The sequence below is a fragment of the Macrotis lagotis genome, chromosome 7 (assembly GCF_037893015.1).
Source record: "Macrotis lagotis isolate mMagLag1 chromosome 7, bilby.v1.9.chrom.fasta, whole genome shotgun sequence".
Taxonomy (NCBI): Eukaryota; Metazoa; Chordata; class Mammalia; order Peramelemorphia; family Peramelidae; genus Macrotis; species Macrotis lagotis.
The window spans coordinates 156,940,361-156,967,868 of record NC_133664.1 but is presented as its reverse complement, the minus strand read 5'-3'; the positions used below and the strand labels follow the sequence as shown (position 1 = coordinate 156,967,868).

Here is a 27,508-nt window from a genome sequence, read left to right as displayed (position 1 = left end):
AAGAATGCTAACTGTATTTATTAAATGAAAAGGAGAAAAAAAATTACAACATGGAAAAACCTTGCTGGTTTGCTTATGTAATTGCTTCTACTCACTGAAAAAATGGTATGTAGTATCATGAAAACTTGAGTAGAATTAAACTATGAGGTAGAAGAAAATGGGTATTTGGAAATAAAGTTGCCTCAACAATTATAGTGGAGGTTTAAGTTTTAATAACAGAACTCTGGAACACCTGTGTAGTGGTCTTTTTCCAAGTCTTTCTCTGTCAGGAGTGGGAAACCTTTTTTTCTGCCAAGGGACATTAGGATATATATAACATCATTTGTGAGCTATATTTGGTCAAATATTTAATTAATTCACCTCTAAAAAGCTGCTAGATTTGTTGAATTTAGAGTCCTTCCCTGAGGTTGCCTTGGCAATGCTACATCAATACAGCCTGTGGGCCAGAAGTTCCCCACTCCTACTCTATGCGATGAAACCTCGGGTTCATACATATCCTTATCATGGAATCTAATTAAATAAGCTAGAGACGCAGCATATAAATTATTTTGAAAGCTTAAAATATTTAAAATTCTTTGCAATACCAATAACATTAAAATTTTCTCACCCTTTTCTTAACCCATAAAGAATTATGAGTTTGGAAAAAAAATATCCCCAGCTTAAGTATTGGTAAGGATATATTCAAAGCTACTAGAAGCTATTTTTGAAATGAAATTTGTGTCATGAAAACTCTGAAGGTGATACTATTAGATTTTTTAAGGTGAATACAGGGGATGTGATAAGAGTATATGGTACAGGTAAAGTACCATAGGATCAAAAGGATAGGAAGAAGAGAGTCCAAAAGTCTCTCCCCAGTGCCTCATATTAGATATAAGCCTGGGTTCTTGAAGCCTGTGCTAGCAGAATACATGCTTTGCCAGATCCTATTAAACTAAAGAGGCTTTCAGTGTAGATCTAGTAATGGCCTCTATGTCTGAGAATTAATCTAGCCCAATTCAGAGAGGCTCATCTGCAATTTGGCTAAAAGGTCAGAAAATCAGCAAAATTCAGCAAAATATAAACAGTTCAAGTGCGGAGATTATCTCACTTTTGTATCTGCATCACTAGTGCCAAAGACAATGACTGAACAACAAAGTCCTTTAAAAAATGCGTGTTGGTTTGAGAGAAGAGTGGGTGGGAAAATGCACAGTGAGAATGGAAGAGGAGAAAAAACTAAGGCTGGCAGATACAAGATGGCAGATACAGAGTTCAAGGAAGATTTATAGAGTGAAATAGAATAGCACAAGACATTAAAAACAGAAGAAAGATAAACTAACTAGGAGATTTAAGAAGAAAATAGAGAAAGTAGAATCTATATTACAAGCCAGGAAGAAAGTGAAAGCAGAATAAAAAGATATTATTTTCTAGGGTTAGAAGCAGGAATAAACCAGGAATATATGGTAAAAGAAGTGGCTTCATCCTCAGTGTAAGTTCAATTAGAAGCCCACAGAGTGGAACAAAAGGGGTAGAAGGCAATGACCTAACTTTCTGGAAACTAGAAGAATTAAGGAGGGTAGTTTTGAGAGTGAAGGGTGAAAATGGAGTAAAAGTGGGTAAAAAGTCAGCTCACAGGGACTCTTTTATATTTTAAAATTTGTACTACACTGACCATCATACATTTTAGACTTCTAAATATATGTTAACACCAAGAAACCATATTGGTGATAGTCTTTGACTGAATACATTGTAAAGTTTAAATATTCACATAGTTTATGTAATATCTATGTATTTTCCATCTAATAAGGTGCTTAGTAAATGTTTCATTGAATATAAACAGAATAAGGAGATATGTAAAAAAAGTACGAAAGATGAAAGGGAGGGAAGTTGGAAGCAGGAGTTTCTATAAGGATCCTTCCCTTTTTTATTCCCAAGATGATGGCAGTAGAACGAAACTGGGGAAACCTGGCTGAGATTAGATCCACTCCCCTTTTTATGGTAATTATAAACTTTTATTATGATACAATATGAGCGAAAATTTTCTCTTCTATAATTTCATTGATTGTTTCTGAACCCTTCTTTCTAAGAGAGATATAGAGGAATTCTGCTTAGAACTTTCTGAAACCCCTTTAACTTATCTGCACTTGAAAAATAACTAATGTTGGTTCTTAAGTGCCTCTAAGGGTTAGAAAGAACTGCTGGAGCAGAGATTCTACGGGGGGTGAGGGGGCAGCAGTTGCATCTTCTATTAAACTAGCTTTTATTTACCATACCACATGACTTCAAATATGATTCCATAAAATAAAGATTTTCTCACATTGGTGATTTATCCTCTTCCAAGGCCAACTCATTTTCATTCCATCCCTAACATAACATCTCTTCTTGTATATATATCATTTCATATACATACATTCCAGTATTCTGCTTCTCTGTTTCTAGCACAATCCAGGACTGGCACACAGATTCTTGCATTTTTGATTAATTTTCTTAATTCAGCTACTCCATTTAAACTCTCAATCTAAGGAAAATATTTCCCACCCATTCTCAATTTTGCCTTTTCTAAAATATGTCCTTAAAACAAACTGGGAGGCATGCAAATCCATTAAATTACTAATATCCCACATACATTCTCTGTGTGACTTTGTCAGTACCAATTGATGAACATGTTTAAATAGAAAAAATAGAAAAAAAACAGTTTTATCTTTTTTACTTAAGCATTATTACCATATCTATTGAACTTGGATGTATCTCTATCTTTTCAACTTAACATGTACCAGAATTAATACATTATCCCTCCTCTCTGCCTTATCTCACTTCAAGCTTTGCTCTGAACATCCCTTTTCTTCTCAATGAAACCTTATTCTTCCATATTTTATATCAAAGTTTGAAGAGAATTTGTAATTCAGTGGGTTCAATTTCTTCATTTTATAGATGAAGAAATTAAAGCCAAGAGAGGTTAAATGACTTACCTAGAATCATATATGGCTATTAAGTGATTGAAGCAAGATTCAAACCTAGGTCTTTCTGACTATGAATTCAATTTCATATCTACTATGTCTTATTTACCTTCTTTGAATCCACCTAGACTTAAAATGCTGGCATCATCTTTCTAGCCATCTTCTTCCTTCATCCTGATAAAGACACCTTTTCCTCAACAGGAAAAGTTTTATTCTTCAAAGTCAAATAAAATGATGAGGGTTGCTAATCTAGACCTGTTTCTGACCAATAGAGAAAGACTAGGTGATGAAGAGGAAATGAATGGAACCTTGGAAAAAAGCAAGCATGCCAGCGAGAATTGGTGATAAAAGAAGAAAATGCTTGACAGAGTCTTAAGTGCACCTTGATTTTTAGGAGCATCAGATTATCAAATTAGAAGGAAAAAGTAGATTTGAGCCTATGGACTAAAATTTGATGGGATGAGTCAGCTTCAGAGAGGATCTAGAGTGACAAGGGAGTTCAGAGGCCATCTTTCTAACCCTTTCATTTTACAGATGAAGAAACTGAAGTCCAGAAAGAGTAACTTACCCAAATCACAAAGAGAGAAGCATAAGGGCACTTGAATCTAGGTTTTCTAACTATGGAGCTATTCTTTTCCACTCTTCTCCTCTCCACTCTCCCATCTCCAAGAGGATTTCCAAAAATGGAACTTTGAAGATACACACATATTACTTTAATGAGGAGAAAGGAGCATTATCTAAAGAGAACAAAGCAACAATTGAGGGAGAAGGGTGCTGATAGCAGTAGGGGAGAGTAGGAGACCAGGAAGAGAAATTGAAAATAAATACAAAAATGTTTCAGGAACAATAAAGTCTGGAACATACCATGGCTCACTTTGGCTGCAAAGACCAAAAGAGAATGAGTCCTCTTTTTTTAAAAGGGATATTGAAGATCAAGGCAATGATTAGGGGCTCTGCCTCCTGAGAATGAGGTCATAATGACAGACAGTGGAGAGCAGGCAGAACTACTAAACATAGATTTGTTTCTTTCCTAAAAAGAAGGATAATTTTTGACTAGAAAGTGTAGAATTAAAAATTGTTCAAATGAGTTGTAATATAAGATTAGTGAGGAGATGATAACAGCATCCAGTTTCCCTCAATGAGTTCAGGGCAGCAGCCATGAAGGAATTAGACCTCAGGGAAATGAAAGAACTTGAGTGATTGTTGAGCTAAAGAATAGGAGGGATACAAATACTGCCCCAATTTTTCAAAAAAAAAAGGGGGGGGGAAAGAGGACTTTTAAATCTATAAACCAGTAGACCTGACTTTCTTGAAAATTTCTGGCAGGCTTCTGGAACATAATATTAAAAGTATGAGAAGCACTGGGGCATGGTGAATAAAGAACTGATCTAAAAGTCAGAAAGACCTCTGTCACCCTGGGCTGACCTCAGTGTTTTAGGTATCTCTCTAAGCTATAAATTTCAGAGAAAGTGCCATTCTGAATTGATAAAGGAATTTCTTCACTAGGAAGTTCCCCACACAAATAAAATTATAAGTCCAGACTATATCTTCATCCTATAATTAAGGACATAGTTTCTGAATATGTAGACTGGAAAGTTGTGATACCACAAACAGCGTGACTGTACAAGAAATACTAGGGTAACATTTTGCTTCTTTTTTTAGACAAGATCATTGAATTGGTAGATCAGGAACACTGTATTCATAAAATATCCAGATTCCAAAATGTAGATATCTAGATTGTGAAATCATTGTGGGAAAGATGGAGAGACATATACTGAATAATAGTACAGTTAGGTGAAAATAAACCTATAAATAACTATATTCAAAATGTGGTCAAGGAAGGAAGGAAGCAAGCAATAATCCTGAGCTCATGCCAAATATTATCATTAGAACTTTACAACAACCCGGGAGGGGAGGTGTTTTTATTATTATTGTTATTAATTTTTGTAATTATTATACCCATTTTGAATTGAGAAAACTGAGGAAGAGAGAGGTTAAGTGATTTGCCTAAGGTCATAAATATATTAAGTATCTGAGGCCAGACCTGAATGTAGGTCTCCCTAATTCCAAGTCCAGTATTCTCTATGAAGTAGAGAACTTTGTAACTAGGATTTCTAGTGGAATGCAGAAGAACTGTAATCTTAGTTTTTTTCCTTATGCAATTTAAGAATAACATGGATGAAAGTCTAGATATCATACTTATCAAATCTGCGGGTAACATGAAGCTGAAGATAACTAACAGTAAATTGTATGACAGAATTATGATTCCAAAATGACAAACTGGGTCAAGGCTAATAATATGAAATTTAATAGAGATAAATGGAAAGTCTTACATTTTGGTTCAAAGAATCAACTTTAAGTCTAGAATAGGAGAGTGGTAGCTAGACAAACCATTCCTGTGTTTCTTGTTTTATTTTTTGATGAACTGCAAACTCAATCTGCTATCTGACATTTTAACCAGAAAAGCTGAGGCAATCGGTGACTGCATTCATAGAATGGTTTTCAGAATGAGGAAGTGGAGAGTCCCACCTTACTCAGTCCTGGTCAGGATACGATGTGGTCAGTTCTATGAACCATATTTTAGGATGGATGTGGTTAAGCTAAAATACAACCAAAGGAGGGCACCAAGGATGTTAAAAAGACAAGACACTGTGACATTTACAGATTAGTTGGAGGAAATTGGAGTATTCAGACAAATGAAGAGATTTATAAAGTTCATTATAGCTTTCTTCAAGCATTTTTAAAGAGGCATCATGGTGGAAGAGAAATTGTTTTAGTTGTTCCTAATGGATAGAAGAGGAAGCAATACATATCAGAAAAACTGATTTTTCCTGAAAACAAGGAGGAAAACCTTTCTCATGATTAGAGTTGTCTCAAAGTCAAGTGGGCTGCCTTGTTAATCCTTGAAGGTCCATATGTATATATATTAGATACTTATACAATACATACGTTGGACTCAATGACCTCAGAAGTTCCTTCCCTTCCGATTTTCCAAATACCCATTGGTTTTTGCCTAGGTTCTTGTCCTTGAGTCTCCTATTCCATTGCTTCCACCCTCACCATCTCCTGTTTGGATATCTGTAGGAGCCTCTTAATTGGTTTCTCTGAATAATATTTTTTCTCCTTCTGATGCTTTTGATCCATTTGATGCCATTGAGTCAATAATCCTAAAACTTATTTCATGCATTGTTCTTCCCTACTTGTGCTTGTTGTCTCCTGCAGAAATAGCTGAAGCTCATGGAATCAGATGGGAAAGCACAGTCAAGATCATACCTGCCAATGCCAGATAATCCCTTTCTAGTGTAAGTGAGTTATATTATTTTAATCCTTCATAATGCTTTTTTTAAAAAAATTACTAGTTCATGATGCTGAGCAAAATGAGTAGAACCAAAATAACACTATACACCCTAACAGCAACATGGGGGTGATGATCAACCTTGATGGACTTGCTCATTCCATCAGTGCAACAATCAGGGACAATTTGAGGCTATCTGTGATGGAGAATACCATCTGTATCCAGAAAAATTATTGTGGAGTTTGAACAAAGACCAAAGACTATTACCTTCAATTTCAGGGGGGAAAAAAGTTATTATATAATTTTGCTATTTCTTATACTTTATTCTTCTTCCTTAAGGATATGATCTCTCTCTCATCACATTCAACTTAGATCAATGTACACCATAGAAACAATGTAAAGACCAACAGACTGCCTTCTGTGGGGGTGGGGGCAGGGAAACAAGAATAGGGGAAAAAATTGTAAAACTCAAAATAAAATCTTTCTAAAAATAAATAAATTATTAGTTCATACTTGGTGCCTTTATACAACTGTTCTTTCTCAGTTTCCTACTTCAAGATAGGGAATGGTACAAAGACTAAGGGTTGTCTGTTTTCATTTCCTAAGACAACGACTCTTCTTTGGCTCTTTAACCTATGGCTTCCTACAATGACACATCTTTTGCCTCTTCACTTGCTCAAAAGTTGCCACTGTCTTTTCATTACCTACAGCAGGAGTGGGGAATGTCTGGCCCGTGGGCTAGATAAGGTCTGTGAAATCATTTGGTCTGGCACTGCCACAGCAACCACAGGTATAACTCGAAACTCAATAAATCTAAGAGCTTTTTAGGGGTAAATTAATTAAACGTTTGCTCAAACATAGTCTGTGAATTATGTTATAAATATCCAAATGGCCCTTGACAGAAAAAAACTCCTCACCCCTTTTCCTACAAGATTAAATTCTACTACTCTAGCTCCTCTTTAATCAATCTGAGTAGTAGAATTTTTCTTATGTAGTAGAATTTAATCTTATGTCCCATGATAACCCAGCAGAAATACCAGCCTGGTCCCTTCATTTTCCTCTGAAAACAGTGATGATTTTCTCTTTTGCACCATAGTTCATGCTGTTTCCTTCACCTGAATTTTCTCTCCTTCCTTTCTACCAGACTTTACTTGTCCTTCAAGATCTAGTTCATATCTGACTGCCTTATGAAGATATACCCTTAATACTGCAGCCCAAACTAATGTTTCCCTTTTTTACTCTATTACCATGAATGTTGGTACTTAATTTTACTGTGGTTATTTACTTGTGTATTATTATTATGTCCTGGATATATCTTGTCCCCTTTATGAGATTTTAAATGTCCTAGGGTAGAGATTTATATTAAAGTCTGTATCCTCATTTCCTTTCTAGAATGTCTTTCATACATGTATCATTAAATTTAATAAAACCAAGATTATTTAGTTGACTCAATCATTGGTATTATATGGAGAATGCTGTTATATTCCACTGTCCTCTTTCTGGATTGGTGCTTTGAACTTGCCATAAGAGATATTGTACACTAAAATGCTAGGAAAACAAAATAATTTAAATGGTAATTATAACTCCCTTCTAATAGGGTTGGGATTTGACTTACAAACAGGATGATTTTATAGTTTTTTTAATAAGTAGTACAAAATGTTTCATTTTATCAATTTCATTTTATCAAAGGAAAACTGAGGCTATGTATCTCAAAACTATTCATTGGATCACTCCAATGTTTTTGGCAGTGTCTTAAACATCTAATCATATCATTATGGTTTAAATACTTTTGTCAAAATGGTTGGTTCATTGAAAAATCAGATTACCTTCTACAATTGGCTAAATTCAATACATGAAGATGTTTCAAATTAGCAATCGACTTAAGGCTGACATCAGTAATTCTCCCACAATCAGTCAAGTAAATATGGTGGAGAGTTTCATAACATTTATCCATAAATTTGAAAGTTAAATCAGTGATCCGATTATTCCCTGTTAAAATATAGACCCAAAGGCATCACATTTACCATTAATATTCAAGGTCAAATAATAGTGTTGAAATAGTTTAACAATGTCACTGACCTTCAATTCGAATCTTGCTAAGTGAGCATTCAGTAAGATATTTAAAAGCAATATCAGAGAGATGTGGTGAACCAATGATTACCACAGATGTAATGTTTCTGCACTTTTCAACTAAAGCCTTTAAGAAGAGGGGAAAAAAAAGATGATTAAAACAAACCTCTAGCGTCAAGAGCAAATGTAGAACTAAACCTTCCATTTATTTAGAGCGTGAAAGGAACCTTAGAGGGCACATCAAAGTCTAACCCACTTGATTTAAAGATAAGGAAACCACAATCCAGAGAAAGTGATGTGACTTGTACAAGGTCACACAGGTAGTAAAGGGCAGAACTAGATTCAAATGCAGGTCCTCTGGCTCCAGCCTTCTCTCTAATGTGGATCAATCCTTACCAGGTGGAAAAAAGTTGTCTATTGAAGCCTTTAACAATCACTCTTTTATAATAACAATTCTAAGAAATTTCAGGGCAAAAATGAACAATTCAAGAAATAAATTTTTTAATGTGAAATGTAGATTAAAAACAAAAACTTGGCCAAGACAACATGAGAGAAAATACTTGGTTTTGTAGCAAATTCATCCTTCACTTTGCTTTTTTCAGTTTATTTATAGATCGGGGTTAGGGGTGGGGAGAAGGCATTTTCTGGTTTTAATTTTTCTTCTCAGTTTAGAATGGATTAACCAAGGAATTCATGTGTTTTAAGTGATTATAACAGTTCCCTGGCCTTTGAAAATTTATCAGTTAAATTTATTTCTTGAAATGAATGTTTATTTAATTATACATATATTGACTTAGAAATACAAAATATATGAACTTCTTTCTTTGCAAATTTTAAATATCTAGTTTGAATGACAGCTATATTACTACTACATGGCAAAAATATGGTTAAATTGGAGATAGCTCATCTCTAAAAATTATCAACTTTACTCAAATAACTAAATTAAACTTCAATTTTCTGCTAAAAAATTTCACTCAACATATCAGTTTTAAAGATTAGATAATATGAAATGAATTTTCTTGACTAGTGATTTAAAAGAAATCCATCCTAGTTCACTCACTAATAGCCTTCAAATATTTTTTACCATTTTTTGGTAAATAATAATATAGGTCAAACTTTCTAATAAAGTTTACTTCAGAGGAAAGAACATCAAATACCATTTAAACACTAATTTAACATACTTGCAATTGAATGGCTGGTTGCGGGGGAGGGAAGTGACTTAAGAAGTCATGTCCTTAGTGTAAAAAATCATGAGAAGAGGAACACCTAAAAGGATTGCCATAATTGGTGGGTATTGTCACCCAATCTCTAACTCTGACAAGCTCCAAACCACTTTTATAGACTAAAACTTTGAATTTAAATTACACCATAAAATAAAAATAACTGCAGAACACTGGAAAATTTCACAGGGAAATTCAAGAACGCAAAGTAATTAAATGTTTATGAGTCCGTGTATAAAACTCTGTGGGGATATGCATATAGGCCCACATCTTGAGCTTTCCCCCACAACTGAATGCACCAGCAAATAGTTGAAGTGTACCAAAACACTTGCCAAAACTTATACAACTATCTCTGAAGAAGGAATAGTTGATATACATTTATTAAATGCTGCCTATGTACCAAGTGCTATAGATACAAAGAAAGGTAAAAGTATGATCTCTGCCCTGAAAGAGCTCACATTAAGACAGGAAAGAAAACAGACCAAAAATTGTGCACATCATATATAAATAATATAAACAGAAAGTCATCTCAGAGAGAAGGCACTGTGAGAAGGGGGAAACCTGAGACTCCCAGGCGAGGTCACTCCCCTCCTCTGCAACTTAGAGAACTGACCAGAGCAGAAGTGTCAAACTCACTGCCCACAAAAATTGAGTGGTTTGAACCAGATTAAAACATATTAGGGAAAAGTTTGATAAAATAAAGACACAGTACAACACAGATAATGTTACTTTGTGGTTTCCTAAGTCAGCATGTGTCTGACAAGAATATGATTCTTTTTTTAGTTTGACATTATTGAGGTGGTTAATTCCTTTCATTAACAGATAGAAAGAAATTAATAATAAAGTCAAAGCAGTGACATGAGACTGTATTGTATTGTATTATATTGTACATGGCAAATTTCAAATTTATAACAATTTTACATTTTACTCAGTAGCAGCTCCATACATAGTACTTTGCAACTATTATCTCATTTGGTCCTCATGATAACCCTAGGAGACAGATGCTGTTGTGGTCTCCATTTTTCAGGAGAGGAGATAGAGAATGAGAAAGAGCAAGTAACTTGCTCAGTGTCACACTATTATAAGTATTTGAGACTGTCTACATCATAACATCATCCTGAATACTGATTCAGAGGTTCAGTTTTGAGAATATCAGATATGGATCATGAGATCAGACTTTAAACCCTGAAAACAAATTTTAACCTTTACCCTAAAAATAGAACTTCATTATTAAGATGCCATAGTCACTGGATTAATTCCCAGACCATACCTGCAACATATCCCAGTCAGTATCAGGGCCATAAATACATTTCCATGTCCCAAATAGTGGATGATAGTCATAGTGGTGCTACGGGTTTGGAAGACTATGTTAGAACAGTAGTTCCACCATCACTAATCTTCAAACTCTCAACCAGAAGAATTCATTTATCTTTCACCAAACTTGCAATGCTGCATCAAAGCCCTTTCTGACCCATTCATGTGCCCTGACTACATAGTAGATACTCCTAAGGAACCATTCACAAGGCCAAGCACATGTCCAGGCTATCACAAAGATGAAATATAAACCAAACCAGCACCTAGTCCTGACTTCCAGGACAAAGATCCTCTCAAAAATAATCAAAAACCAAAACCAAACAAAAAGAGCCATAATTAAACTGTCTCCCTAGCACAAACCAGAGATTGTACTAGGGATCATTGCCAACACTCTGTGACTTGGCAGAAAGTCACAAAACAGATTGCAATGGGCTCTAAAGAGTCACATATTTTATCTATCTGGCTGAAGGAAAAAAAAAAAACAACAATACTTTAAAAAAAAATAGAACTGGGGGCGGCTAGGTGGTGCAGTGAATAGAACACCGGCCCTGGAGTCAGGAGTACCTGGGTTCAAATCCGGTCTCAGACATTTAATAATTACCGAGCTGTGTGGCCTTGGGCGAGCCACTTAACCCCATTGCCCTGAAAAAATTTTTTAAAAAAGTTTAAAAAAATAGAACTGGCAAACATTTTTTATGAAAGGGAGAGAGCATTGTATATTTTTTAAAAATTTTGTATTATTTCTTATAAACTTTAAGAGCTTTAAAACACACATATTTGCTGTTATATGAAATCATTAGAAAGGTGATTAGAAAGGTATTTAATAAATAGAAAAAAAAAAGCTAAGTGGCTTAGTACATAGGATGCTGGAGTAAGATATGAATTTGAATCCTGACTCAGACATACTAGTTGTGTAACTCCAGGCAAATCAAATAGCCTCTCTGTGCCTCAATTTTTTTCAAGTATTAAAAAGGGTTAATAAAAACCTACTTTCCAGGGTTGTGAGGCTTGAATGATAAAACATAAAGCATTTTGTGAAACTTAAGGTACCATATAAATACTAGCTATCATCTCATATCTTATCTCAGATTATGATTCTAAAGATAATTTGCTTTTCAGCAACCTACTTTTATACAACTATCAGTCAGAGTTGGCATATCATTGATGACCAAGTGCTTTAATCCATTACAGCTGCTTGCAAGATCCTTGAAGCCTTGAACTGAAATCTAAATTAAAAAAAAAGCAAGAATGTTAATTATTGAATGAACACATTATCATAACATTTAATGAAACTTTAAGACTCCAGTAAAAAAGGATAACTTAGACTGGTCTAATAAATAAAGGCTGAATCTACAAAAATGTACAAAATGGGAGAATAGAAAAAGAATACTCACATTTGTTTCCTTTTATTAAAAAAAAAGTCATCCTTTCTTCGGAAATACTGATATAAACAGATATAATTCTCATTTATGGAGGATTATATATGTATAAATAAAATAAGTTCCCAAAGTTGTAAAAATGAACCCAAACTTCTGGTACACCCTGTATCATAATGCTCACTTTTGTGTGTACGTGTGTACATGTATATGTAAATACACACATATATGTATATATATATATTTTCACAAGTGTATAGTTAGCATTTTTTAGACTTTCATGATATTAAAATGATATGTCAAAATAGAGAATTAAAAAATCAAAATAATAACAAGGAAATCACTTCATTCATTCACTGAATAGATTTGCTAAGCAACATCCAATCTCAAAACACCTATCTTAATTAAAATATTATTTTGAAAGTATGCCCTTTTTATAGGGAAAAAATCAAATGACTGACTATGGCCACAGCAAAATTTATTTATCATTCCTTATTTCTTCTGAAGAATCAATTGCTACCACATTATCAAACATTTTGCCATCTCTATCCCAAGAATCTATTTTAAATCAAAGAGTCAATTCTCTTTTATTGGGACCTTAGGCTAAGGTGTTTCTAGCTTTAATTGAAAACATGGCCATTGGGCCAAAATAAAAAGATGTGTCCAAGTACAGAGAGATTAAGTGAATGACTTGTCAATGGTCACATAGCTGGTAAATGTCTGAAATGGGACTCAAACACAGTTTTCTCCTGAATCAAAATTCAATAATCTTTCCATTATACAACTCTGCCTGACCCCTTGTCCAATATGAGAGTAACAGTTCAATCAATGAAATTTCAATTGTTGAGCATCTGACTACAGTGAAGGGGGAACCAAGATCATCCTCTTGCCATAGGCAACTCACTCAGCAAACAGAAAAAATAGAGTCCACCAACATCAGAGGCAAAGGAGGTTCTCCACACTATATGATTTCTCAGTCCTTTGATACTGCAAACTTTGTAATTAGCAAAGAAAAACACCAAGTTTTGAACAGACCACTGAGGAAAACTGAAGGAGATTTATTCCTATACTCTTGAATATTAAGAGATCATTTAATCTTCCAAAAAATACAATGGAGGGGCAGCTAGGTGGTGCAGTGGATAGAGCACCACCTGGACTCAGGAGGACACAATAATTACCCAACTGTGTGACCTTGGGCAAGTCACTTAACCCCATTGCCTTGCAAAAAAATACCTAAAAAAATACAATGGAATCTCAGGGCTGTTGCTTTATATCTTAACAAAGATTTCTATAGAGAAATGAAATTTCTGAACTGCAAATCAATCTGTCTGTCTCTCTGTCTCTCTCTCTCTGACTCTCTCTGCTCTCTCTCTATATGTATACAAATATACATTTTTACATATATATGTAAATTTTCTCATTTTTACAAATGATGGGTTTGGGTTAGATGGCTTCTAAGGTGTCTATGAACTCCAATTCTAGGATTTTACGAAATGAACTTAGTTCCAGAATCTATTTGGAGGTGGTTCCTGTAGTATAGTGGTCATTACATTCAATTTACATGCAAAAGGGTCCCTGGTTCTTAACCAGACAGAAACATGTCTCTTATGTCTTTCTTTTCTTTGAGATATGTATTGACAAAATGGATAAAGCTCTAGGTCTAGATTCAAGAAGTCACATTCACATTTCATTATGTAACCCTGAGCAAGTCACTTACCTTCTGTTTGCCTCAATTTCTTCAGCTGTAAAACCTGGTTTAATAACAGTACCTCATAGAGTTTTATAAAGTGCTTAACATAGTGGGAAACTTATAAATGCTTATTTCTTTCTCCTCATTCTTCCTTTATTTTTCCTTCTGGACTTGTCCAGGACTAGAACTAGAGATGGGATTTGTCACTAACTTTGACTGAGTCTTCCTCAAGGTGGATGTTCCCTAAGGGTTGGTCCTCTTCCCTTTGTCCATCTCCTTCACTTCAGTGGTTTCCATTCCCACCCACATGCAGATGACTTTTCAATCTCTCTCTCCATCTTTGCCCTCTCTATTGGCATTTTCAGTTTTCAGGACATCCCCATGTATATCACTAGCCCCCAATCAGTTTTCTTGGTGAAGAAAATGGGGGGAGGTGGGGAGACATACACCACTTCATATTTATCTTTAGAGTATATACAAGGCAAATGACAGAACCAGCAAACCCAAAGGTCCTTACAACCTGAAAATCTGAAAATGTCATATTTATTTATTTCACTGCAGACTTGACCTAAGACTATAAAAACATGACAGAATTAATAATTATGGATATTAGCAATAGGATGGAATGTATCTATTCATGTCAAGACTTGTTAATCTAGGAACTGTTCAACTATTTGGGTAGATATATTTTATATGTGTATATACATACATATATCTAAATCATCTTTTACTGGGGACCAATATTTTGGTACTGGTGAGCCTTTTCTCACTTCCACTAAACCTTAAAGAAAGAAGTATACCAATATGAAGTATAATATCCAAGCAATTCCCTTGGATACATTCTACAGGAATGCCATCCATATCCCCATCCAACAAATGTCATTTCCTGATAATACTCATATAAACCTTCTCATTTAACAGAGTAGGTAGAAGGAGCTGCTATAAATGAGGTACAGGAGAGAGTTGAATTTGAAGATATAATATATTGTAAAAATGGAGTCAATGGGTGAAAGGGAAATGTACTGAGAGTAAGAGAAAGGAGAGGTAGAATAGGCTGAGATAGTTCATTTCCCATAAACTATTAATATAATCTTAGTACTTTTCTGACTTCACTTAATAATCAGCTTTCTGGTGGTTCTGAACTGACAAACCAACTTTCAAACCATGTTCAACCAGGTAAGTCTTTTAAGGTCACTAATGAACTTATCACCAAATCCAAGAGATTTTTTTAAGTGCTCATTCTTCCTAACCTCTTTGCAAGACCTGACAGTACTGGCCACTAATTTCTTTTTGATGCTAGATTTCTCTCCATATTTCTCTAATCATTCTTTTGTCTTTGTTCTATTTTTTCTGCCACCCCTTAAGTAAAGGCATCTGCCAACAGTCTGTCCTCAACTCACTTTTTTCTCTCTCTATACAATGGATATCTCATCCATTTTATCTATCCCTACAACTTTTATGATCCCTTCAATGATAATGCTTCCAAATATCTGCTTCCAGACTTTCCATCTTCCTAGATCTCCAAATCCATGTTTCTAACTTTCCACAATCTATATCCAACTGGAGATCCTGCCAATACCTCAATTTCAACCTGTCTAAAAGTGGGCTTGCTATTTTCTCCCAAAACTGGCCCTTCTTTCCAACTTCCCTTGTTCTATTAATGGAATCATTATCTTCCCAGCTATCTAATCTAGAAACTTAAGTGTGAAATTTGATTCATATCTTTCCTTCAGTATGAATCTTACCCAGCATGGTTGTCCTCTTCATCCTCCCCCTCAAATAAATTTGTATCAAGCATCAGAATTCCTAGTAATGATTCTTCTGGCCCTATTCTATTCTATTCTATTCTATTCTATTCTATTCTATTCTATTCTATTCTATTCTATTCTATTCTATTCTATTCTGGCCCAGGAATACTACTAAAGACTTCTTTTCTGGTCTCTCCCCCCTCAAATAATCCTAAACTTTAGGATAGTAAACTGCCTTATTCACATCTTTTCTCCTCAGAAATATTATGAACTTAATAAAGAAGAATATTTCATAGTGCATACTGCCTAATCATGTACAAATTTTTAAGAAATAATATGAGTTGAGCCCAGCAAACTCATTTTATTGATAACCTTGACCTCCATTTGTTTTATCTTCTTTTCTTGCTCTTTCCAGCCTGACGTCCTGGCATTTTGTATTCATTTAAGCCTTGTTTCTATCTGCCTAATTTACAAATTACCTCAAATCCTCTTTTACTGACGCCATTGGCATAACAACCCTATCTATCTGGTTTGAACTACTGGCTTCATACTTTAAGCACTGATTGATTTTCTCAACTCCTTTTCAGAATCAGATTGCTTAGACCCTCTCTCTTGTATAATGCAAGGGGATAGTTCTCTAAACTTAACCCTTACCTGATTAATATCAGTTACCAGAATATGGCAGAATCCTTAATAAAAGAATGAGTAATTTGGATTGGATCATTACATACATAGTGATTTTAAAGGAAAATGCATGCAAATCTGCCTTTGCGAATACTTCTAAGTAACTGTTTCTCTCTATTTTAAGATTTTAAATCTTCTCTTTTTTCTTCTTTTTTACAAATTATATCATTGCATTCAATCATATCTACCACAAAGCATCAAAAATTTATAAAAATTTATTACCTCTTGTGCTCTCTCTGAACCATGTAAAAACATGGTTTCTTGAGCAAGAGAAAAAAATGATACCAACAAAATGCATCAACTGACTGACTCCTTTCCACACAGCCAAAGTCTTTGTGCTATCATCCAATAAGATTAGTGTCCAGAAAAAAACTGAACTTTTAGAAACTGCTTTTAAGCTTATTCCTGGCAGTTGTTATTTGTTTCCTTGTGCAGTTTATATTATTATAGCCAAAAGATGTTTGGTCAGTGTTTTCTGCCTACAGTATTGCTGCCAAAACTCTTAGGTCAAAATGAAATGTCTCTAAGCAACTATTAGTGGTCCTTGGTCTTCAATGAAATTGCAGAGACCCTATGTTCAAGGTTTCAAAATTCCTTTTAGGTAAAGACAGCAAAATGGAATTGACTAGAATTTTAATTCTATAGTTTTATCTCAGATACTTCAAATACCAATAATCTTAATTTTTACTTGACAGACATATGGAGTTTAATCTCATTTGAATCCTAACCTGATCCTGTACTGAAACCAAATTTTGCTACTGGGCATTGTTAATAATAGAGTTCTCATTGATTTGGTTGATGATGAAAATAAAGGCTTAACAACTACAAAAAAACAAAGTGGTTGGCTATTGCTATACAGAGAAGAAAATACAATGGATAAAATAAGACTGTGACTGTTTCAATACAACTCATCAACATTTCAGCAAAATAAATAAAAATTTATCTAATAATAATATCAAAACTATATGTAATATATCATCATTCACAACTGTTCAACTTTTAAGATAACAAACTCCTAAAATCTACTCTGGTAACAGTCCCTTGACTCATCTTTCCAATAGCTTAGTTCCTTTTCAATATGGTCTTCAGCAACATGACTTTTTTTTCAACTCCTTCCTCTTCTAGTTTATCATGGCCTCCTTTGCTTTCCCTCAGGTTTTTAAAATTTTTAATAATGCACTTTCCCATCCCTTGAATCTCCAATCCCCCCATCTCTGCTAATTCCCAACCTTGGGCAAATTTGAACATCTTCTTTCCTATTCCTTAGCCACTAAATACTGCTAGAAGAACCCAAAAAACCCACACTGATTGGATCCACTACAAACTTTATCTCACTTCAAATGCAAAGCAGAATTTTCATTCAATTCTAATTGACTCCATATCACAGTGGTTTTCTCCAAGATGCTTTCCCCAGTACCTCCAAATGGAAGTGATCCCTTTATTCCTAAATCTTTAATGCTTCTGTTTAATGCTTATTTAATTATTTGTTTTAAAAGACTGTCCTTAAAAAGTAACACATTAAAGAACTAAACCTCTTTACCATACAGAGGTATGGTAAAGTACTCTACTCATGGATAATGCTACTATTTCCTCCTGAGTCTCAACCACTCTTTTCCCTATTCCTAACCTTTAAAAAAAATCATCTGAGCAATATAGTTGTAAACGCTTATCTTGAATGAATATACCTACCTTAATTCTAGTGTCTTGTCTCTCTTGATTATCTCCAATTTTTCCTGTATATAGTTTGTTAGTACATAATTGTTTATATCTTATCTCCCCCAATAGTCTGAAGCTCCTTGAGTGCAGGGATTGCCTTTTGTCTTTCTTTGTATCCTCAACAGTTAGCACAGTGTTTGGCATATTATAGATATTTAATAAATGTTTATTGACTGACTGTCAGAACCCAAGAAGGCTGAGACTCTCACCTTCTTCTTCTCCCTTCATTTAGCACTACCTCCCTCCCTCTCAGAAAGAGCATCTGAAAACTCCCACAGAAGAGGGATGGTGGGGAAGCTCTCCCCTCCAGTCTAGATCTTCCCAGTATGGGAAGAAATACAGCTACCTGGATCCACATTATGGCCATCTTAAGATTTAACGGCGAGGGGGGTGGGGTTCATCCCTAAGAAGCCAGAAAATAACACTTATTCATTAATAAACTCCTGGGGAATAGAGACCATCTTTTGTACCATTTCTGTTTATCTTATAAGTGCTTTTTTGCATAGTAGGCATTGGATGAATTTTTGCCAGATGAATATAACAAATTATATTATGATAAATACTTTTTAAAATTCTTTTCTTGACTCTCATGTTAAAATTTGTAATATATTCCCTAAAAGCATAGAAACACCAAATATTTCTTTAAAAGAACAAAAAATTTCCATTTCTCAACATTAAGTGTGGATCTAATTATATAATATAAAGATATATGCCAAAGGAATCCAAATGCCAATTTTTTTGAATTTTCTGCAAAATTACTCAGAGGTACATGTCTACATAAAACAGATTGACTTTTTTCAGCTTTATATTTCTTTAATATGTTTATAAACTTGTTCTTTTCTCAATCCTGACCTCCAAGTTACTACCTCACTTCATATAAAATAAACTGAGTTTTTCATTTTTAGCAACTTAGAACTATTGTGGTTATCTTTTTTTTTCTTTGTACCCATAAAAATCTTAGTTTAAATTTAATGGATATTAGTTCTACTATTAGAATATAAGATATAATCAGTTAACCTAAGGAAGATAACCTAAAAATTTGCTAAATTCTTTGTATATCACTGCTGAACATAAGTAATACAAAAGAAGGGAATAAATTTAAGTGAAGCATTAAAATGAATTTTAAAACATTTTTTTCAGGAATAGGAAACATGATTATAATCCCTGGGGTCATTATTTTGTCATCTGATTCTTCAAGATATGTAAAACACTACCAGATGTTAAAGTTTGGGGGTTTTGTGTTTTTGGTTTTTTGGTTTTTTGTTTTTTACTGCTTACTGTTTTTACTGCTTTACTGCTTTTATACCAATTTTGAAATAATATTTTTATTAAAAATATTATGCCAATCTTAAATAGTATGTTGTTGGTATCATCCTTTGCCATTGTTACTTTATTAACTTCCATGGAGTTCTAAAATTAAATTAATTTTAATTGTAAACTAATAATTCAATGTAACTTAACTTTTATCATGAACCTGATAGGAATAGGCTCTGAGGATATAAAGCGAGAAATGATAGAATTCTCAATCTCAAGAATCTGGAATGGAATTGTGGAAGGGGAAGACATATACACAAATAAGGGAGGTTGTAATAAATACAAGGCAGAATTCCAAGCAAATTGTTTGAAGAAATTTGATGAAAAGTGGTCACATTTAGATTGGGTAATTAAGGAATGTACGAGTGGAATTTTGATGGGAATGTAAGGAGTTCAAAAGACAATAGATGTGGAGAAGCATCTGACAAAATGGCCTGAAAAATAAAGCTCATTTAATAAGAAGGAAGAATGAGATGAAGGAGGAATAATCAATCAATACGCCTTTATTAAGTTTCTAAAAGGGGGGAATGAAGAGACAAAAGAGAAAAGGAAAAACAAAGATTATAGTACATATAGAATGTGTAGAAGATGAAAGAGAAGATTCAATTACCTCCTTCTTTCACCCAAACCATCATTCTAATTCTCTTCTCCCTTGATAACAGTTTTCCTCACAACCCTAAGAGGTCAGAATTATCATAATTATCAGAAATAGATATTATTATCATCTCCATTGTATCAAATCAGAAAACAACTAAGATTCAAAGTCACAACTTGAATCCAGGCCCCTGAGTCCCCACCCTGCATTCTTTTTTTTTAAACCAAAAATATACTTCTAAAATCCTAGGAAGAAAGTATTAGGGTAATTATGTTGTGATTATCTATGGCCTCAGGTTTCTCTAAGTATTATATTCCAGGAACTAGCAATAGAAGAACACTTCTTATCTAAGTACCTTCTATTTCATTCCTTAGGATCATAGGTTCATTGATCTAAAACTTGAAAGAAGCTTTGAATCCAAGAACCTGTTCACTTCATAGATGAAGAAAATGAAGCCAAGAAAAGTGAAATAACTTCGCCCAAGTCACAGAGGTAGAATGTCTGAGTAGGTTTCAAATACAAACAACCTGGCTCCAGGTCTTAGTACTACAAAGGAACATTGTCAAAATCCCTGAAAAAGACTAGAATGACATGCAAGGATAAATAAATAATAAAGGGTGTTTGAGTGATCATTGTTCTATAATTGTATAAATAAAATTTTCCAACAAGGACATTGGTTCTTGGCATCTGGTATTGGTTCTTTAATATCTCAGAAATGGGAGATGGACCATTCAATGGAAGATAAAAGTCAAGAGATAAAAAATGAAAGAGTTTGAAGGAGTATGACCTGGTTGTAGCTGGGTGAACCAGAAAGCTAGTAGCTTCTGTGGGACCAAGGGTATGGAGTAAGTAATCTCCCATACCTGTGAAAAGAGAATGAGAATGTTATTACTATCCTGTAGAACCACAGCAATCAAGGCTACATGAGGAAGCAATGTGAGGAGCAAAGAGTTCTAGAACTCTGTAAGGCACACCCCAAAAGCTATCAACAGCTTCCCAAACTGCTTGATCCATTTAATTCCCTCTTATCTTATTTTTGAAGAAAAAAAGACTTTATAAAGACAACACAACTGTCTATCTTCCCCTTTCCAGGGTAGCAGATGTGCAAAGGAGAAAGCAGATTCTAGTCTATGGGTAGATGAGTACACAGCAAGATCTTAATGCTGTGTACTTGATTGCATAATTCCTCTTTCACTTTTCACAAGCAGCCATATCCCACTGCTTTATGCATTGAGGGAAGGGCAGACAAGGAATAGGAATACTATAGGCAATGATGACATTTTAATTGAATTTCAAAAGGTGAAAATGTGGATAAATTTGATTCCAAGTAGAGTGATTTCCAATTAAAGCAAATATGTGTGTGTGTGTGTGTGTGTGTGTGTATGTAAGAGAGGAAAGAATATGCACTAGTAGAGAACCAGTAGCCCAAGTTGGTCAGAACATAGAACCCCATAAAGGAGGGTAATATAAAATAAGACAACAAAGTTCAATAACAGTCAGATTGTAGAGAGCTTTGAATTATAAGAGAAGGTATTTTCCCTTTATTTTATAAATAGTGTGAATCAGTGATGGTTTTTCAGCAGAAGAATGGCATGATCATTATTAGTATTATTACATACTTACAATAGTAATGTTTTAACAAGAACCCAAATTTCATTACTTTTTTGTCCAGATTTTTTCCCACTACACCAGATTTCAGAACTTTATTTGGGATGGGAGAAGGATTAGAGTCTTTATTCTCCTTGATTTTAAATGAGGCACATGATGCCTTTGCAAATCCTGATAGAACTAAATCCAGGATTGTTGCCTCAAAGAGAGAGAGAGATAAAAGGTAAATCTTGATTTGACTGTTGTCCACAAATCTTTTTAAATTATTTTAATTTAAGGCATGGATGGTTTGTTCAAAAGCCTTGAAGTTCACTGATTAATAAAGATTCTCAGTACCAATCACTGTTGTTTCAGGAATATAATTTACATTATTTTATATCAGTTTGAAAACCTAGTTAAGTTCTAGTTTAATATGTTTTTATGTTTTTATTTTAGCTATTATTTATTTTTATTATAATATTTAGCTATTAGTTTAATTATTTAGCAATTATTTAGTAATATATTTAGATATTAGATTAATTATTTAGTAATATAAGCTTAGATTTTTTTTAAACAAAAAAAGGCAGCCTGTGTGTACTAAGAGATTACTCACTGAAAAATTCTAAGGATCTACTTGACTTCAAAAGTAAAAGACTAAGCCTTGGAAGAGAAACTTGAAATCAAAATTAAAGATTTATTTTAGATTTGGAAAAAAGGAATCACAGGATTCACATGGAAGGCAGACAAGGATAAAAAATCACACATATATAATATACATACATACAATCTCTCTCTTTAAACAGCTGAATGAAAGAATATTTATTTCCTGCTAGGAAATAGAAAAAGAATGGGCAATTAGATAACAAGAATCCCTAATTCCACTAACTGAAAGAAAGTCCATGGAATCTCAAAAACAGGAGATCTTAACTTTTTATTTGTCAAAAATACCTTTAACAGTCAGGAAAAACCTATGGGCACTCTCAGAATGCTGTTTAATGCCGACATTCATAATTAAAAGAAATGTTAAATTTCAATGAGAAATAGTGAAAATTAAGATGTATTTTTTCCCATCAGTGTTTATAGACATGCTTACATCTATCCAAGGGCCCCACTAAAGAACCCCTGCACTATAGATGGCTGTCCATTGTTCCCTGTCAAAGATGGAAGCAGAATCTGATGTTTTGTTTGGTATATATCTATGAAATAGTAACTCTGACCTTCTAATATACCAAAGCCTATGTTAAATGACTATTATCCCTCTGAATGGTCATTTGGGGGAGCTCTATACTTCTTTGGCAAATAGGTGACTCAATAGATAAAGTGGAGGGTCTGGAGTCAGGAAGACTTGAATTCAAATCCAACCACAGATATATACCAGCTGAGCAAATCATTTAAAAACTGTTTGACTCAATTTCATCATTTGCAAAATGAGCTGAAAAAGGAAATGGCAAACCACTTCAGTATCTTTGCCAAAAAAAAAAAAATCCCCAAAGGATGACTGAAATGATCAAACAACAATACTTCTTATAATCCTGCAATTCACAAAACATTTCAGGACCTACCCTCAGAAACTTTGCAAATCATGCCAGAAGCCCAGTCTCATTGTTCTTGTCATGCAATTTTTTCTTCTTAAAAATTATGCCTTAAATAGCAATTATTCAACTTAATCATCATCTACCTTTACATAGATGAGGTATTGAATAAATTTGAGTTTTTTCCAAAATTAACATGTTTCTTCAATCAGGGAAGATAGCTTTCAAGATATTCATAGAAATATGCCTCAGCTTTGAAGACAAATTCCAAGAGAAAAACTTAAAAGTTATTGTAGACCAAGTGCATAACTTCTTACAGTTACTATATTGAAAAGGATACCAATCATTTGGATAGGTAAATGGAAAGATACTTTTAAATTTTTTTGTTAATTGTTAAAAAATAAACCTCCCTAATTTGTTACATCTCTTGTACATGGCAAAATGGATAGAGCACAGACCCACAATCAGAAAGATCTGTGTTTGAATTTGGACTGAGATGTTTCCTACTTGTATGAAGCTAAATAAGGGAGTAATAAGAGCATCTAACCCTAATGTACTATAAAAAGTAAGCAATGTGTTTTCCCAACACAAACAAAATGCAAAAATACTTTCAGAATATGTAGAATTATATTAACTCTCTTTATTTATAGTAGGAAGGGATCTTAAAAGTCTACTTAGTTCCTCCCTTCCATTTTACAGGTTTAGAGAGGATAAGAAACTTACTCAAAGTCATGTAACTAGAAGTGACAGTCAAGATAAGGACCAAAATTCTCTGGCTCCAAAAACCAGTATTCTTACCAATGAGCATAACTGCTTCTTGGTACTTTGTGATCCATTATTTTTATTTTTTCAGTCTTCATTCAAATAATTGATTAACATTTTTTTCTAAATACACTTTAAGGTTACTCTTCTTCCATTAGTATTAATTTACAAAAAAGTCTTAAATACATTTTTTGCATGTGGTAATGAAGTACAATATCAATGTTTGTGAAATTCCTGTATAGAAAGGGTCCCCCGACATCCTTCTGGGCCCTGAGGAATTCCTTAGAAATACAAATTTGGCCAGGTGCTTTTGGGTCTGAAAATAATAAGACTCAAGTACTTGACCTGGGAATCCAGGATATAACATAAAATTGTTTGAGGAATCACAAAGCACCCTCATCAGCCTAATTATCTTGCTGTATCTGTTAAATTACAGGACTGCCTCCCCCTTCCCCAGGTGTGGCTGGAACAATAAGATAGTAAATTCCTCGAACCTGTGGGAAGCTCATGAATATATTATTCCCCCCATCTCAGGAAATATGTTCAAACAAAGATCCTTTCTGTCTATACGGAACCCCATATTTGCATATGATAAGATGATCTTTGCTTCTGTATCCTGCCTGCTCTCAGTATTCCCCCCCCCCCAATGCTATTAAAATCCCTATCCCCTGAGCACTCGGGTACTGTCTGATTTGGGTATTCCATCCCTAGGTAGTCCCCGGAAATAAAGATCTCCACACTTATCAAACTCTGGTCTCCGTCTTGCTCTTTGGGTTCAACAGCAACCCTGGCAACTCCCACTCAGCTAGAAAGTGTAAGCCAACTGGACTTTGCTTTTGGGGGCTCAATCTAACACAATAAATAGAAATTCATCAGAAATTATCTGGTCACTGGGTGATGAATTTTTGTCAGGGACAACCAATAAAAGGCATAAAAATGCAAAATGGAATTCATCTTGGATGATTCGCTTCAGCTTTCATAGAAATGGAGGAAGAGTATTGGAAAAGAGGGCAGAGAATGCTAACAATTGCTATCTTTCCTAGACAGTTCACAAGCATGAGTTGGGATGAAAAATTTTATGGAGACCTGGAGACCCTTATCATCAGTACACCAAAAGAAGATAGGCTTATAATTCTGGGTGATTTTAATGCTAAAATAGGCTCAGATTACAGATATGGCAGGGAGACCTTAGGAGGAATAGCATTAGAAACAGCAATGGTCACCTACTAATGAAGACTTGTGCATCTCATGACTTTCTCACAAAAGATCTTCCATTTATCTAAACACAATAAAACTTCCTGGATGCAACTTCATAGCAAACACTGGCATCTATTAGACTGTGTGACTGTAAAGGCAATGTGTGGTGCAGAGTGCTGGACTGATCACAGATTCATCCTCTCTAATCTAAATATTCACATTCAACCAAAGTGGTGGCCCCAAGGCAAAATGAATACTAGAAGAATTATTGTCAAGAGATTAGAGGTCTCTCTGAGCAGGAACAGTTTGTTGCTAACTTGGAGGGAAAACCGAGCCAACATACAGTTGGCAACAGTAGAGCAGAAAAAGAGTGGGCACTGCATTTGCTCATCTGAGCCAGAACACTCACAAACACCAAGACTGGTTTGATAAAAATGATGGGAAAATTCAGAAGCTGCTAAATGAAAAACGAGGACTCCACAGGGTTTACCAGGGTTCATCCATTTCTAATAAGGCAGCATTTAGTTCCACTAAAAATAAAGTACAAGCGAAGCTTAGAGAGATGCAGGACTCTTGGCTCAGTAATAAGGCAGATGAAATTTAATTTTATGCAGACAGGAACAAACTAAAATGTTTTTATGATGCCCTGAAGGCTATTTATGAGCCAAAAACAGATGTTGCATCTCAACTACTCAGTGCTGATGGATCCACATTAATTAGTAAAAGTGACATGAACCTAGATAGATGCGCTAAACACTTCAGTGTTCTTAACAAACCATTATCAATCAATGCAGAAGTCATTGACCATTTACCTCAATTTGAAGTCTATCAGTCCAAACTGAATTTCCAACTGAAGAAGAAGTTGTGAAAGTCATTAGGCTCCTGGCAAAGTAGCTGGTGCTGATTCTATTCCAGCTGAGATCTGCAAGGTGGGGATCCATGCACTTCCAAAAGCTGACTGAAATTTTCCAAGTTATATGGCATGAAGAAGTTATCCCCCAAGAATTCTAGAATGCTTCCATTATCTATCTCTGTAAAGGTAAAGGGAATAGATTGTCCTGTGACAATCACAGGAGTATTTCTCTTTTAGTCATTGCTAGTAAGATTCTTGCCAGAGTCATTATCAATAGGCTAATTCTTCACTGGAAGGTGGTCACCTCCCTGAGAGCCAGTGAGGCTTTAGAAAGAGTTGAGGAACAATTGATAGGGTATTTTCTGCTCAACAGCTCCAGGAAAAATGCCAGAAACAGAAGTCTGTATACAATATTTGTAGATCTGACCAAGGTCATGAGGAAACATAGGTTTGGAAACCTATGTCAAAATTTGATTACCTGGAGAAGTTCATCAGTATTGTACATGCCCAGGTCCTAGATAGTGGATGATGCTCTCGAGATTTCCCAGTCACCAATGGAGTGAAACAAGGATGTGTCCTTGCTCCTATGATGTTTTCAATCTTCTTATCAAACATCTTCCCTGAGGCTGAATGAGGTCTCAAGGTCAGCTACCACACTGATGGCAAATTCTTCAACTTGAAAAGGCTACAGGCCAAGACCAAAGGAGTGTTGGTGCATGCTCTTCTGTTTGCAGATGTCTGTGCACTCAACACAGCCTCTTAAGCTGAAATGCAGCAAAGCATGGATTGACTCTCTGCTGCTTGTGCTCATTTTGGTCTAACAATTAACACCAAGAAAATACAGATGCTCCATCAGCCAACACCACACCAGCCATATGTGGAACTGTCAATTACAGCAAATGGAGAAGTGTTCAAGTACCGTGGACAAGTTCACTTACCTTGGCAGTGTCCTTTCCAAGTAGGCACACATTGACAATGAGATTGACACATGCATTGTCAGAGCTAGCTCAGTATTTGGGAGGCTCCAAAGAATATGTGGGAGAGAAGAGATAAGATTGACTACCACACTGAAGGTCTATAGAACCATTATGCTGACCTCATTATTGTATGCCTGTGAAACCCAGTCTACTAGTGCCATGTCAGGAAACTGAATCTCTTCCATTTAAATTGTCCTAGGAAGAGTCTGAAGATCACCTAGTAGGAGAAGGTACCAGACACTGAGGTCCTTTCTTGAGCTAAACTACCTAGCATTCCAATATTATTACAGAGAGTACAACTACAATGGACTAAACATGTTTATAATGCCAGATGCAAGCCTGCTCAAAAAACTATTTTATGGAGAACTCACACAGGGAAAGAGCTCACAAAGGGGTCAGAAGAAGCAATATCCAGATATACTGAAGGTCTCATTGAAGAACTTTAGAATTGGACAGCATGAGAGACACTGGCACAGGACCACCCAGCATGGCGTGCCCTCATCAGTGAGGGTGCTGCACTTTATAAGGCAGGGTGAATTGTAGCAGCTCAAAAGAAATGTGACATTCATTAGAGTACCTACCCCAGATGTTTACATAGACTATTTGTGCCCAACTTGTGGTAGAGCATTCCAAGCTTGTATTGGT

General features: G+C 34.9%; 1 protein-coding gene across 1 annotated transcript in view; it reads right to left on the bottom strand.

Moving 5' to 3' along the window:
- Nucleotides 1–27,508, bottom strand: part of FBXL13 (F-box and leucine rich repeat protein 13) — a 265,142-nt gene that overhangs the window by 101,011 nt on the left and 136,623 nt on the right. The window contains exons 9-11 of the mRNA XM_074195296.1: nt 11,960–12,058; nt 8,308–8,425; nt 8,055–8,217 (exon numbers count right to left, since the gene is read on the bottom strand). Of these exons, the coding sequence (XP_074051397.1) occupies nt 8,055–8,217; nt 8,308–8,425; nt 11,960–12,058 (380 nt within the window). The remainder of the gene's footprint in view (nt 1–8,054; nt 8,218–8,307; nt 8,426–11,959; nt 12,059–27,508) is intronic.